The following is a 15,957-nucleotide window of genomic DNA, read 5'->3' on the forward strand; positions in this document are numbered from 1 at the left end:
ATCATAGACTGTCTCCTTGTCATATAGAATGTCTCATTGACACATGGAATTTTTCCTCAACATATAAAATATCTCCTTGTCATATAGAATGTCCCCTTGTCATATAGAATGTCTCCTCATCATAGACTGTCTCCTTGTTATATAGAATGTCTCATTGACACATGGAATGTTTCCTCAACATATAAAATATCTCCTTGTCATATAGAATGTCCCCTTGTCATATAGAATGTCTCCTCATCATAGACTGTCTCCTTGTCATATAGAATGAATGTCTCCTTGTCATATAGAATGTCCCCTTGTCATGTAGAATGTCTCCTCATCATAGAATGTCTCCTTGTCATATAGAATGTCTCATTGACACATGGAATGTCTCCTCATCATTTAGAAGCTCTCCTTGTCATATAGAATGTCTCCTTGTCATATAGAATGTCTTCTCATCATATAAAATGTCTTCTCATCATATAGAATGTCTTCTCCTCATATAGAATGCCTGCTCCTCATATAGAAAGCCTGCTCCTCATATAGAAAGCCTGCTCCTCATATAAAATGTCTTCTCATCATATAGAATGTCTTCTCATCATATAGAATGCCTCCTCATCATATAGAATGCCTCTCTCATATAGAATGCCTGCTCCTCATATAAAATGTCTTCTCATCATATAGAATGTCTCCTCATTATATAGAATGTCTGCTCTTCATATAGAATGTCTCTTCATCCTATAGAATGTCAGCTCATCATATAGAATATCTCCTTGTCATATAGAATGTCTTCTCATCATATAGAATGCCTCCTCATCATATAGAATGCCTCCTCATCATATAGAATGCTTCCTCATCATATAGAATGCCTCCTCATCATATAGAATGCCTCCTCATCATATAGAATGCCTCCTCATCAACAAGAATGCCTCCTCATCATATAGAATGCCTGCTCCTCATATAGAATGCCTCCTCATCATATAGAATGCCTCCTCATCATATAGAATGCCTCCTCATCATATAGAATGCCTCCTCATCATATAGAATGCCTCCTCATCAACAAGAATGCCTCCTCATCATATAGAATACCTGCTCCTCATATAGAATGCCTCCTCATCATATAGAATGCCTCCTCATCATATAGAATGCCTCCTCATCATATAGAATGCCTCCTCATCATATAGAATGTCTTCTCATCATATAGAATGCCTCCTCATCATATAGAATGCCTCCTCATCATATAGAATGCTTCCTCATCATATAGAATGCCTCCTCATCATACAAGAATGCCTGCTCCTCATATAGAATGCCTCCTCATCAACAAGAATGCCTCCTCATCATATAGAATGCCTGTTCCTCATATAGAATGCCTCCTCATCATATAGAATGCCTCCTCATCATATAGAATGCCTCCTCATCATATAGAATGCCTCCTCATCATATAGAATGCCTGCTCCTCATATAGAATGTTTCTCTAAAATCATTCTGCTGGCGTGTAACAACTCTGATAAGTACATACACACACACATGCACAATCATACTGGGTCGTAATATAAATCATGTAGAAAATCATATTTTCTTGTTGGATCCTCATCCTGCATCTGTTGCAGTTGGTCAGTCAGTCCCTTCCTCTCGCCTGTAGGTATAATCTTGGCTGCATTCTGATTGTCCACCTTTTTCCAAAGTATGTACTTTCCCACTCCTTGTCATGGTGTTAAAAACACTGAACTGGTGTAACCATTGGCTGGAGGGAGTTGTTAGATCCACCACTGTTAGATCCGTGACGGAGAGTATGCATGTGCACACTTCTAGAGAAATGTGGAGAATCGGGACGCAGCCGGTTGCTGTGGTGCTGATGACTGGCTCCCTCTATACGTTAGTCTCCAGGCCATTCATGTCGATGGAGCAGTGGTCCTTGTCCTTGTGCTCCCTCTTGTGTTGGGGAGCGTGGGGGTTCCTCTTCCTCTGCTCCGGCCGTAACCCCTCCTCCAGCTGCATCAGACGAGCCACGTCCGGGCCCTCTGGTCCGCAGGGAGGGTGCTGGTACCCACCGTTCTTCTGGTACGTCATCATCTGCTGGATGCTGATCATGGGCTTGGTCTCACAGATCAGAGGCACCTGCAGGAGGGTACAAGAAGGAACTAATACCTTAATTTGTTGCCAGAGCAATGTATTCCCCATGAAAAACAAATCGATGGCCTGCTTATTGGATCAAAATACATTTTTCTGCATCCATAGAAATGATCAGAGGACACTTCGGCGAATAAGAAACTAAAAATGAAAAGGCCGGCATTCACACGTGAATATAAGTTGCAATTGAAGCTTTGTTTTCACGTTCTTTAATCTCATAACATTTAATAATAGACCACATACAAATGTAGAAGAAAACAATCTGGGAATTTGTGCCGAAACAAATCATTCCCTATGTTATTAAACAAATAGACGGCCCACGATCTCACTACAGGATCAGAGGTTTGTATTGTAGAAATTAGGAAAATAATCAGGGAATTTGTGCCGAAACAAATCATTCCCTATGTTATTAAACAAATAGACGGCCTACGATCTCACTACAGGATCAGGTTTGTATTGCCTACAGAGAAATTAGGAAAATAATCAGGATTAAGTTGAGTGAGATAAATATAATTGAGAAGCTCATAAATATTAGAGTTAGAGGGTCAAAACCTAATGAACTCTGTGTGATTGTCTTTGAATATAATGGAAATGATAAACTTTCGGGTGTCTTTAGCAGAAAGAGTAAACGATAGGACTTTTAGTCAGATTTGTAATATCTGTATTCAACGGAGAAATAAGGTGATCGGAGGCAAATAAATGTTTGTGTCTCTTCTCGACCTCTGTAGACGTGTTCTGCTGTGGAATGTACTACAGTGTAACATTCTCCAAGGTTCTGACCACTCCCCTCTTCCTCTTCCAGCAGACAGTCAGTTCACTGTACGCAACGGAAATCAAACTTCCGTGAATGGAAAGTTGAGAGTGTCTGGCAGGCATTGTGATGCCAGGTTAGGGTATTTCTCACCTGCTCTCCTTCCTTGACGAAGTCTTTTCTACAGATGTGAGCCATGATCCCCGTGGCCAGGGCATCTCCCATCACGTTGACCATGGTCCTGAAACGGTCCCTGGAACACAAAATGCAGGTTCAGCTGCCTTGATGGTGTTGGGAGGCTCTGTGGGGAACTGGCACTGGAACTGCAGTCCACACTTATAGTCTTGTGAGACACAACACTATACAATTACAGTAGCAGGGTTTCTGTGGCATATTGACATCACTTTGTAATATATTTGAAGATCACCTTGTTGTCATAATGTCTCAGTAAAACATGAATAAAATTTTACCCTGTAAAATACACATCCTTTGTTTTGAAAATCAACACCTGAACCTTTATTGCTATATGTAAAAGCATTGATAAAACTAAACCACGGAGAAGACAAACTATACTTACAACGCCCAATCTACAGCAATGATGAGAGTGATGTCATCAGTGGGCAGGCCCACCGAGGTTAACACGATCACCATGGTGACCAATCCGGCCTGCGGGATTCCAGCTGCACCAATACTGGCAGCCGTAGCTGTGATACTGGAAACGAAAGAGGAAATGCTATTAATGACCCTGACTGGATTATTAGATCTGTACTGTGTCCAGCACCTGCAAATGATGCCTCAGTACAACCCTCTAGTTGATTCTATTGTAGGCTATTGATCATGTCTGCATTCCAAACAGCACCCTATTTAGTGCACTACTGGGCTCTGGTAAAAAGTAGCAAACTGCATATGGAATAGGGTGCCCTTTGGGACACAGCCCATGAGGGACAGAAAAAGAGGAAGAGAGAATGAAGACAGACAGAAAGAGAGAGTGAAGAAAGACAGGAAGAGAGAGTGAAGAGAGACAGGAAGAGAGAGTGAAGACAGACAGGAAGAGAGAGTGAAGAGAGAGTGAAGAGAGAGTGAAGAAAAACAGAAAGAGAGAGTGAAGACAGACAGAAGAGAGAGTGAAGAGAGAGTGAAGATAGAGTGAAGAAAAACAGAAAGAGAGAGTGAAGAAAGACAGGAAGAGAGAGTGAAGAGAGACAGGAAGAGAGAGTGAAGAAAGACAGGAAGAGAGAGTGAAGAAAGACAGGAAGAGAGAGTGAAAGACAGACAGGAAGAGAGAGTGAAGAGAGAGTGAAGACAGACAGGAAGAAAGAGTGAAGACAGACAGAAAGAGAGAGTGAAAGTAGACAGGAGGAGAGAGTGAAGAGAGACAGGAAGAGAGAGTGAAGAAAGACAGGAAGAGAGAGTGAAGAAAGACAGGAAGAGAGAGTGAAGAAAGACAGGAAGAGAGAGAGAAGAGAGACAGGAAGAGAGAGTGAAGAAAGACAGGAAGAGAGAGAGAAGAGAGAGTGAAGAAAGACAGGAAGAGAGAGTGAAGAAAGACAGGAAGAGAGAGTGAAGAAAGACAGGAAGAGAGAGTGAAGAGAGACAGGAAGAGAGAGTGAAGACAGACAGGAAGAGAGAGTGAAGAGAGAGTGAAGAGAGAGTGAAGAAAAACAGAAAGAGAGAGTGAAGAAAGACAGGAAGAGAGAGTGAAGAAAGACAGGAAGAGAGAGTGAAGACAGACAGGAAGAGAGAGTGAAGAGAGAGTGAAGACAGACAGGAAGAGAGAGTGAAGACAGACAGGAAGAGAGAGTGAAGACAGACAGGAAGAGAGAGTGAAGAGAGATTGAAGAGAGTGAAGAAAGACAGGAAGAGAGAGTGAAGACAGACAGGAAGAGAGAGTGAAGAGAGAGTGAAGACAGACAGGAAGAGAGTGAAGAGAGAGTGAAGAAAGACAGGAAGAGAGTGAAGAGAGAGTGAAGAAAGACAGGAAGAGAAAGTGAAGACAGACAGGAAGAGAGTGAAGAGAGAGTGAAGAGAGAGTAAAGAAAGACAGGAAGAGAGAGTGAAGACAGACAGGAAGAGAGAGTGAAGAGAGAGTGAAGACAGACAGGAAGAGAGAGTGAAGACAGACAGGAAGAGAGAGTGAAGACAGACAGGAAGAGAGAGTGAAGAGAGAGTGAAGAGAGTGAAGAAAGACAGGAAGAGAGAGTGAAGACAGACAGGAAGAGAGAGTGAAGAGAGAGTGAAGACAGACAGGAAGAGAGAGTGAAGACAGACAGGAAGAGAGTGAAGAGAGAGTGAAGAAAGACAGGAAGAGAAAGTGAAGACAGACAGGAAGAGAGTGAAGAGAGAGTGAAGAAAGACAGGAGAGAGAGTGAAGAAAGACAGGAAGAGAGAGTGAAGAGAGAGTGAAGACAGACAGGAATAGAGAGTGAAGAAAGACAGGAAGAGAGAGTGAAGACAGACAGGACGAGAGAGTGAAGAGAGACAGGAAGAGAGAGTGAAGAAAGACAGGAAGAGAGAGTGAAGAAAGACAGGAAGAGAGAGTGAAGAGAGACAGGAAGAGAGAGTGAAGAAAGACAGGAAGAGAGAGTGAAGAAAGACAGGAAGAGAGAGTGAAGAGAGACAGGAAGAGAGAGTGAAGACAGACAGGAAGAAAGAGTGAAGACAGACAGAAAGAGAGAGTGAAAGAAGACAGGAGGAGAGAGTGAAGAAAGACAGGAAGAGAAAGTGAAGACAGACAGGAAGAGAGTGAAGAGAGAGTGAAGAAAGACAGGAAGAGAGAGTGAAGACAGACAGGAAGAGAGAGAGAAGAAAGACAGGAAGAGAGAGTGAAGACAGACAGGAAGAGAGAGAGAAGAAAGAGTGAAGGAAGACAGGAGGAGAGAGTGAAGAAAGACAGGAAGAGAGAGTGAAGGAAGACAGTGAGGCTCTAAAATCATTGGTTCCTTGGTGTGTGATGTAATGATCGAATTTGACCAATAACCCTTGACCTGTGATTCTGACATACAGTACACAGCATATACTGCACCGTACGTTCCCCCACAAGGACACCGTATGTCCCCCACACAAGGACACAGTACGTCCCCCCACAAGGACACTGTACATCCCCCCACAAGGACACCGTATGTCCCCCACACAGGGACAACGTATGTCCCCCACAAGGACACAGTACATCCCCTCACCCAAGGACACAGTACCTCCCCCCCCACAAGGACACAGTACCTCCCCCACAAGGACTTTATACTTCCCCTCACAAGGACACAGTACCTCCCCCACAAGGACACAGTACTTCCCCCTCAAAAGGACACAGTACCTCCCCCACAAGGACACAGTACCTCCCCCACAAGGACACCATACTTCCCCTCACAAGGACACAGTACCTCCCCCACAAGGACACAGTACTTCCCCCTCAAAAGGACACAGTACCTCCCCCACAAGGACACAGTACCTCCCCCACAAGGACACCGTACCTCCCCCCACAAGGACACAGTACCTCCCCCACAAGGACACAGTACTTCCCCCTCAAAAGGACACTGTACATCCCCCCCCACAAGGACACCGTACTTCCCCCTCAAAAGGACACAGTACCTCCCCCACAAGGACACAGTACCTCCCCCACAAGGACACAGTACCTCCCCCACAAGGACACCGTACCTCCCCCACAAGGACACAGTACCTCCCCCACAAGGACACAGTACATCCCCCCACAAGGACACCGTACTCCCCCACAAAGACGCTGTACGTCCCCCCCACAAGGACACAGTATGTCCCCCCACACGGACACAGTATGTCCCCCACAAAGACACAGTATGTCCCCCCACAAGGACACCGTACTTCCCCCCACAAAGACACTGTACGTCCCCCACAAGGACACCGTACTTCCCCCCCACAAAGACACTGTACGTCCCCCACAAGGACACCGTACGCCCCCCACAAGTACACCGTACGTCCCCCACAAGGACACCGTACGTCCCCCCCACAAGGACACCGTACGTCCCCCCACAAGGACACAGAGATACACAGGCTGTTTGACATTTGACATGACATGGGCTGTTACGGTGACAATATTACCGTCACACTGGTGGTCATGAGTCATGACCGCAGTCAAATTAATGCATTATCGAATGGCACCCTGTTCCCTAAAGAGTGCACTACTTTTGACCAGAAAGCACTACTTTTGACCAGAATACAATGTTCAGAATGTTCACTCTAAAGGGAACAGAATGCCATTTGGAACACACTCTCTGACACTGTCTCTAGAGAGGGAACGTCACAGATGGACTATCGTTCCAAACAGCCAAACGCCACGGGAATAGAGCAGGACGCTACAGAAGAATATTAAAAGCCCTCCTGATAATTCTGTCGTGACAAGAGAGCTGAGTTATACAGGTCATGTGGGTGTTACTGCCAGGAGATTACTGCCTGCCTGGCCAAAGTCGGCTCGTGTCCCAAACGGTACCCTATTCTCCATAAAGTGCACTACTTTTGACCAAAGCCCTATGGGCCCTGTTCAAAAGTAGGGCACTCTATAGGGAATAGGGTGTCGTTTGGAAAGCAGGAGTCTGTGACGAGTAGAGGAGGATAGGACTGCTTAATGTTATTACAGTTTAACATGTCATTAAATCAGGGGAGAGCAAGGCCATTTTACACCATAGGTCTACAGGGGGAGGAGCGTGTGTGTGTGTGTGTGTGTATGTGTGTGTGTGTGTGTGTGTGTGTGTGTGTGCGTGCATGCGTGCGTGTGTGTGTGTCTGACTGTCTCTGCTATGTAATAGCCACTGATTTAAGGATTTAGTTTACAGGGGTAGATCACTGTGAAGTAAGCCGTAGTACAGTCACATGTCACATTTACGTTTATCTACGTGCTTGATTCAGTATAATCTCATAATGTTCATTAATTCATCCTCAAAACTGTAACACTAGATTAATTTCTGTGCTTCACAAACCGCAAAGCTACAGATGTGTTGGACCCTTTTTTGGTCAAAATAATTACACAGGGAAGATACATAAATCAATAATCAATAATCAATATGATAATCAATGTGTTTCAATGCAGGAAGTTCCATTTCAGTAATTAGAGCTTTCACTACAACCACTTCCAGGTTTCTGACCAGGAAGTCCCCCACTGGGCACAGACATCAGTTCCAAGTCTAGTTTTGATTTACAGTTGAGTGAGTTGTCAACTAACATGAATTCAACGTGAAATCAACAGCAAATGTCACCATGTCATTGGATTTAGGTTAAAAGTCGGTGAAATACCCTCACGGTGATGACCCTTTGCAAATCCAATCGGATTTCCACATTGATTCAACACACAGAGGGGTATAAAACCTTTGACTCAGCCAGTTGTTTCCCAGTGGGCAGGCTGTTTGTTGATGCCACGTGTTCTGATTAGGACTTCTTTCTACAGTCCGTTTGTAATTGTGGTGCTCCGTGCATCCCTTTTCATACTAAAGCTGGGGTTCAATCCCGTCGCGCTTGTAGCTAACGCAGCTTTTTAAAGGCAATGTTACCGCGTCAGTGGAGAGCGAATTAAAGTTAATGCTGCAGATGTCGGCTTTACTGTCAGGCGCAAACACAGTTTTGGATTGAATCCAGTTAATAAAACACTATAACCCCTTTTTCAAGTAAGTTGTTTACCTTCTAAGACTATGTAGGCTACATGCCTGTACTATAAAGGCTATGTAGGCTACATACCTGTATTATTGAATCCTATATAGGCTACATACCTGTATTATTGAAGCCTATGTAGGCTACATACCTGTATTATGAAGGCTATGTAGGCTACATACCTGTATTATGAAGGCTAAATAGGCGTTATACCTGATGGTTATGATCTGGCCGAAGTCTAGCTCGTAGTTGTTGACCTGGGCGATGAAGATGGCTGCCACGGCCTCGTAGAGCGCTGTCCCGTCCATGTTGATGGTGGCGCCCACAGGGAGCACGAAGCGGATGATGCGTCGGTCGATGTGGTTGTTCTCCAGGAGGCACTTGAAAGTGATGGGCAGCGTGGCCGAGCTGGGGAGTAGTAAATGATTAGATGAAACACTCAACTCTACTATCTCAGTAAGTAGTAACTTCAGAGCTGGGTAAGGGTACAAACAGAGGACCACCTTGTGACGTAGATCAAGTGAAAAAAAAACTGTTCATCAATTTCTATTCATGACTTTCCTTGAAGTTATAATTTCACACCTCAAAAGATGACATTTCCACCACAGGTAGTCTGTGTTTACTGACAGACTCAGGCAAGAAGAAGAACGAGAACAAAAGTTTATAAAAACCTTACAGCAAGGCGTTTGTCTAGTTGAAACTCAGTCTCCAAATTTTAATGAAATTTAGTCTGTGACACTTTGAAGGTAATGTAAACAATGTTTTCACTGAGGATAGTTTTTATTTTATTTTTATTTATTTCACCTTTATTTAACCAGGTAGGCCAGTTGAGAACAAGTTCTCATTTGCAACTGCGACCTGGCCAAGGTAAAGCATAGCAGTGTGAGCAGACAACACAGAGTTACACATGGAATAAACAATTAACAAGTCAATAACACAGTAGAAAACAAAGGGGGAGTCTATATACAATGTGTGCAAAAGGCATGAGGAGGTAGGCGAATAATTACAATTTTGCAGATTAACACTGGAGTGATAAATGATCAGATGGTCATGTACAGGTAGAGATATTGGTGTGCAAAAGAGCAAGTAAATAAATAACAGTATGGGGATGAGGTAGGTGAAAATGGGTGGGCTATTTACCAATAGACTATGTACAGCAGCAGCGATCGGTTAGCTGCTCAGATAGCTGATGTTTGAAGTTGGTGAGGGAGATAAAAGTCTCCAACTTCAGCGATTTTTGCAATTCGTTCCAGTCACAGGCAGCAGAGTACTGGAACGAAAGGCGGCCAAATGAGGTGTTGGCTTTAGGGATGATCAGTGAGATACACCTGCTGGAGCGCGTGCTACGGATGGGTGTTGCCATCGTGACCAGTGAACTGAGATAAGGCGGAGCTTTACCTAGCATGGACATGTAGATGACCTGGAGCCAGTGGGTCTGGCGACGAATATGTAACGAGGGCCAGCCGACTAGAGCATACAGGTCGCAGTGGTGGGTGGTATAAGGTGCTTTAGTGACAAAACGGATGGCACTGTGATAGACTGCATCCAGTTTGCTGAGTAGAGTGTTGGAAGCCATTTTGTAGATGACATCGCCGAAGTCGAGGATCGGAAGGATAGTCAGTTTTACTAGGGTAAGCTTGGCGGCGTGAGTGAAGGAGGCTTTGTTGCGGAATAGAAAGCCGACTCTTGATTTGATTTTCGATTGGAGATGTTTGATATGAGTCTGGAAGGAGAGTTTGCAGTCTAGCCAGACACCTAGGTACTTATAGATGTCCACATATTCAAGGTCGGAACCATCCAGGGTGGTGATGCTAGTCGGGCATGCGGGTGCAGGCAGCGATCGGTTGAAAAGCATGCATTTGGTTTTACTAGCGTTTAAGAGCAGTTGGAGGCCACGGAAGGAGTGTTGTATGGCATTGAAGCTTGTTTGGAGGTTAGATAGCACAGTGTCCAATGACGGGCCGAAAGTATATAGAATGGTGTCGTCTGCGTAGAGGTGGATCAGGGAATCGCCCGCAGCAAGAGCAACATCATTGATATATACAGAGAAAAGAGTCGGCCCGAGAATTGAACCCTGTGGCACCCCCATAGAGACTGCCAGAGGACCGGACAGCATGCCCTCCGATTTGACACACTGAACTCTGTCTGCAAAGTAATTGGTGAACCAGGCAAGGCAGTCATCCGAAAAACCGAGGCTACTGAGTCTGCCGATAAGAATATGGTGATTGACAGAGTCGAAAGCCTTGGCAAGGTCAATGAAGACGGCTGCACAGTACTGTCTTTTATCGATGGCGGTTATGATATCGTTTAGTACCTTGAGTGTTGCTGAGGTGCACCCGTGACCGGCTCGGAAACCAGATTGCACAGCGGAGAAGGTACGGTGGGATTCGAGATGGTCAGTGACCTGTTTGTTGACTTGGCTTTCGAAGACCTTAGATAGGCAGGGCAGGATGGATATAGGTCTGTAACAGTTTGGGTCCAGGGTGTCTCCCCTTTGAAGAGGGGGATGACTGCGGCAGCTTTCCAATCCTTGGGGATCTCAGACGATATGAAAGAGAGGTTGAACAGGCTGGTAATAGGGGTTGCGACAATGGCGGCGGAAAGTTTCAGAAATAGGGGTCCAGATTGTCAAGCCCAGCTGATTTGTACGGGTCCAGGTTTTGCAGCTCTTTCAGAACATCTGCTATCTGGATTTGGGTAAAGGAGAACCTGGAGAGGCTTGGGCGAGGAGCTGCCGGGGGGCAGAGCTGTTGGCCGAGGTTGGAGTAGCCAGGCGGAAGGCATGGCCAGCCGTTGAGAAATGCTTATTGAAGTTTTCGATAATCATGGATTTATCGGTGGTGACCGTGTTACCTAGCCTCAGTGCAGTGGGCAGCTGGGAGGAGGTGCTCTTGTACTCCATGGACTTCACAGTGTCCCAGAACTTTTTGGAGTTGGAGCTACAGGATGCAAACTTCTGCCTGAAGAAGCTGGCCTTAGCTTTCCTGACTGACTGCGTGTATTGGTTCCGGACTTCCCTGAACAGTTGCATATCCCGGGGACAATTCGATGCTATTGCAGTCCGCCACAGGATGTTTTTGTGCTGGTCGAGGGCAGTCAGGTCTGGGGTGAACCAAGGACTGTATCTGTTCTTAGTTCTGCATTTTTTGAACGGAGCATGCTTATCTAAAATGGTAAGGAAGTTACTTTTAAAGAATGACCAGGCATCCTCAACTGACGGGATGAGGTCAATGTCCTTCCAGGATACCCGGGCCAGGTCGATTAGAAAGGCCTGCTCACAGAAGTGTTTTAGGGAGCGTTTGACAGTGATGAGGGGTGGTCGTTTGACTGCGGCTCCGTAGCGGATACAGGCAATGAGGCAGTGATCGCTGAGATCCTGGTTGAAGACAGCGGAGGTGTATTTGGAGGGCCAGTTGGTCAGGATGACGTCTATGAGGGTGCCCTTGTTTACAGAGTTAGGGTTGTACCTGGTGGGTTCCTTGATGATTTGTGTGAGATTGAGGGCATCTAGCTTAGATTGTAGGACTGGCGGGGTGTTAAGCATATCCCAGTTTAGGTCACCTAACAGAACAAACTCTGAGGCTAGATGGGGGCGATCAATTCACAAATGGTGTCCAGGGCACAGCTGGGAGCTGAGGGGGTCGGTAGCAGGCGGCAACAGTGAGAGACTTATTTCTGGAGAGAGTAATTTTCAAAATTAGTAGTTCGAACTGTTTGGGTATGGACCTGGAAAGTATGACATTACTTTGCAGGCTATCTCTGCAGTAGACTGCAACTCCTCCCCCTTTAGCAGTTCTATCTTGACGGAAGATGTTATAGTTGGGTATGGAAATCTCTGAATTTTTGGTGGCCTTCCTGAGCCAGGATTCAGACACAGCAAGGACATCAGGGTTAGCAGAGTGTGCTAGAGCAGTGAGTAAAACAAACTTAGGGAGGAGGCTTCTGATGTTGACATGCATGAAACCAAGGCTTTTTCGATCACAGAAGTCAACAAATGAGGGTGCCTGGGGACATGCAGGGCCTGGGTTTACCTCCACATCACCCGCGGAACAGAGAAGGAGTAGTATGAGGGTGTGGCTAAAGGCTATCAAAACTGGTCGCCTAGAGCGTTGGGGACAGAGAATAAGAGGAGCAGGTTTCTGGGCATGGTAGAATATATTCAGGGCATAATGCGCAGACAGGGGTATGGTGGGGTGCGGGTACAGCGGGGTAAGCCCAGGCACTGGGTGATGATGAGAGAGGTTGTGTCTCTGGACATGCTGGTTGTAATGGGTGAGGTCACCGCATGTGTGGGAGGTGGGACAAAGGAGTTATCAGGTGTATGAAGAGTAGAACTAGGGGCTCCATTGTGAACTAGAACAATGATAACTAACCTGAGCAACAGTATACAAGGCATATTGACATTTGAGAGAGACATACAGCGAGGCATACAGTAATCACAGGTGTTGAATTGGGAAAGCTAGCTTAAACAGTAGGTGAGACAACAGCTAATCAGCTAGCACAACAACAGCAGGTAAAATGGCGTTGACTAGGCAACGGGGCCGACAGATAAAACATAAACAAGCAGAATGGAGTACCGTGATTAATGGACAGTAATGAGGATATCAATGCCTTCCCTTGAAGCTAGAATCCTTAGTTGCTACATCCATTTTCTGACTTTTAAATGAGTGATATATAATCATTGATTCTTGAAGAATTATAATATAGAAATGCCTAATGAGCTTAGTTCAACTGTCGTAGCCCATCAGAACCCAAAATACAAGCTTGTTTAGCTCCAATGTTTGTACGTAAATGTAAACAAGCACTGTATAGCCTCAAAACATGGTGAACACTATAATGTTGATGTCATGGATGGTCAGTCCTTGCATCCATTGTGCTGTCTGAGTTTGAGAGTGGTTATATTTCTCCAGCCCGTTGCTCAGCTTTTTATCGGTAACAGGGGCGGGGAGGTGCTTTGTTATATTTTAAATGAAGGATTCAAGCTTTAATGAGTAATAATGACAAGAGAGATGCAGTCAGTCGGAGGGCTAGTGATTCAAGATCATATTTTGTTCATTTGAATCAACCAAATTCAACTCTTATTTATTATTTCAATGATTCATACAACAACAGAGAGATTCATTGAAAGATACGTCATTGTCATTATATTCACACCACTCCTGCTGTCAACGTTTCATTATGGCTAGTCGAGGAACTAAAAGACACAGAAACAGCACTTCTGTGGGAGGCACTGTAAACCACTTTGTGACAACTGCTGATGTAAAAACGGCTTTATAAAATATATTTCACTGATTAAGGACATCCTGACTGTAGATACTCGATCATTCTCAATTGTGTCCTAATACGCGAGACAGAAACCCAAGTCTACTCTGACACAGTCCCGTCTGGTGAAACTAAATCTGTCTGTGCAACAGCCGGGTAGCTGAGGAGCAGAGACTAATGAAGAGGTAATATCACTCCATTACTCCATGGACTCCCGAGTGGCGCAGCAGTTTAAGGCACTGCATCTCAGTGCTAGAGGCGTCACTACAGTCCCTGGTTCTGAATCCAGGCTGTATCCCTTCTGGCTGTGATTGGGAGTCCCATAGGGTGGTACACAATTGGCCCAGCGTCGCCGGGGGTAGGTTGTCATTGTTAACAAGAATTTGTTCTTGTTCTATATATATATACACACATATATACACACTATCAGAGCTGAGGAGCTGAGGAACTGAGGAGCAGAGACTAATGAAGAGGCAATATCACTTCATATGAGCCATTACACACTATCAGAGGGAGACATTGGGGATATGTCCCAATATGTGACCATCGACTAAAGATGGAAGAGGAAGGAGAGGTGGAAGAAGAAGGAGAGGTGGAAGAGGAAGGAGAGATGGAAGAGGAACAAGAGGTGGAAGAGGAACGAGAGGTGGAAGCGGAAGAGAGGTAGATGAGGAAGGAGAGATGGAAGAGGAAGGAGAGATGGAAGAGGAAGGAGCGGTGGAAGATGAAGGAGAGGTGGAAGAGGAAGGATAGGTGGAAGAGGAAGGAGAGGTGGAAGAGGAGAGGTGGAAGAGGAAGGAGAGATGGAAGAGGAAGGAGAGGTGGAAGAGGAAGGAGAGGTGGAAGAGGAAGGAGAGGTGGAAGAAGAAGGAGAGGTGGAAGAAGAAGGAGAGGGGGAAGGAATGAGAGGTGGGAGGGAAGGAGAGGTGGGAGAGGAATGAGAGGTGGGAGAGGTGAAAGAGGTGGAAGAGGAATGAGAAGTGGAAGAGGAAGGAGAGGTGGAAGAGGAAGGAGAGGTGGAAGAGGAAGGAGAGGTGGAAGAGGAAGGAGAGGTGGAAGAAGAAGGAGAGGTGGAAGAAGGAGAGGTGGAAGGAATGAGAGGTGGGAGGGAAGGAGAGGTGGGAGAGGAATGAGAGGTGGGAGAGGTGAAAGAGGTGGAAGAGGAATGAGAAGTGGAAGAGGAAGGAGAGGTGGAAGAGGAAGGAGAGGTGGAAGAAGAAGGAGAGGTGGAAGAAGAAGGAGAGGGGGAAGGAATGAGAGGTGGGAGGGAAGGAGAGGTGGGAGAGGAATGAGAGGTGGGAGAGGTGAAAGAGGTGGAAGAGGAATGAGAAGTGGAAGAGGAAGGAGAGGTGGAAGAAGAGGAAGGAGATGGGGAAGAGGAACGAGAAGTGGGAGAGGAAGGAGAGGTGGGAGAGGTGGGAGAGGAAGGAGAGGGGGAAGAGGAAGGAGAGGGGGAAGGAATGAGAGGTGGGAGGGAAGGAGAGGTGGGAGAGGAATGAGAGGTGGGAGAGGTGAAAGAGGTGGAAGAGGAATGAGAAGTGGAAGAGGAAGGAGAGGTGGAAGAGGAACGAGAAGTGGGAGAGGAAGGAGAGGTGGAGGTGGAAGAGGGAGAGGTGGAAGAAGAAGGAGAGGTGGAAGAGGAAGGAGAGGGGGAAGAGGAAGGAGAGGGGGAAGGAATGAGAGGTGGGAGGGAAGGAGAGGTGGGAGAGGAATGAGAGGTGGGAGAGGTGAAAGAGGTGGAAGAGGAATGAGAAGTGGAAGAGGAAGGAGAGGTGGAAGAAGAGGAAGGAGAGGTGGAAGAGGAACGAGACGTGGGAGAGGAAGGAGAAGTGGAAGAAGAAGGAGAGGTGGAAGAAGAAGGAGAGGTGGAAGAGGAAGGAGAGGGGGAAGAGGAAGGAGAGGGGGAAGGAATGAGAGGTGGGAGGGAAGGAGAGGTGGGAGAGGAATGAGAGGTAGGAGAGGTGAAAGAGGTGGAAGAGGAATGAGAAGTGGAAGAGGAAGGAGAGGAAGGAGAGGTGGAAGAGGAACGAGAAGTGGGAGAGGAAGGAGAGGTGGAAGAAGAAGGGAGATGGAAGAGGAAGTCTCCTTCCTGGAAGAGAAGGAGAAGTGGGAGAGGAAGGAGAAGTGAAAGCGGAGGAAAGGTGAAAGAGGAAGGAGGGGTGGAAGAGGAAGGACAGGTGAAAGAGGAAGGAGAGGTGGAAGAAGAAGGAGAAGTGGAAGAGGAAGGAGGG

The 15,957-nt window shown here is 46.1% G+C and overlaps 1 protein-coding gene across 1 annotated transcript in view; it reads right to left on the reverse strand.

Moving 5' to 3' along the window:
- Positions 1-1,273: 1,273 nt before the first annotated feature.
- The window catches only part of slc1a7a (solute carrier family 1 member 7a), a 93,339-nt gene continuing 78,655 nt past the window's right edge, over positions 1,274-15,957 (reverse strand). The window contains exons 8-11 of the mRNA XM_042329562.1: positions 8,678-8,872; positions 3,438-3,572; positions 3,014-3,113; positions 1,274-2,097 (exon numbers count right to left, since the gene is read on the reverse strand). Of these exons, the coding sequence (XP_042185496.1) occupies positions 1,849-2,097; positions 3,014-3,113; positions 3,438-3,572; positions 8,678-8,872 (679 nt within the window). The 3' untranslated portion in view covers positions 1,274-1,848. The remainder of the gene's footprint in view (positions 2,098-3,013; positions 3,114-3,437; positions 3,573-8,677; positions 8,873-15,957) is intronic.

Source organism: Oncorhynchus tshawytscha, linkage group LG10 (genome assembly GCF_018296145.1).
Source record: "Oncorhynchus tshawytscha isolate Ot180627B linkage group LG10, Otsh_v2.0, whole genome shotgun sequence".
Classification (NCBI taxonomy): Eukaryota; Metazoa; Chordata; class Actinopteri; order Salmoniformes; family Salmonidae; genus Oncorhynchus; species Oncorhynchus tshawytscha.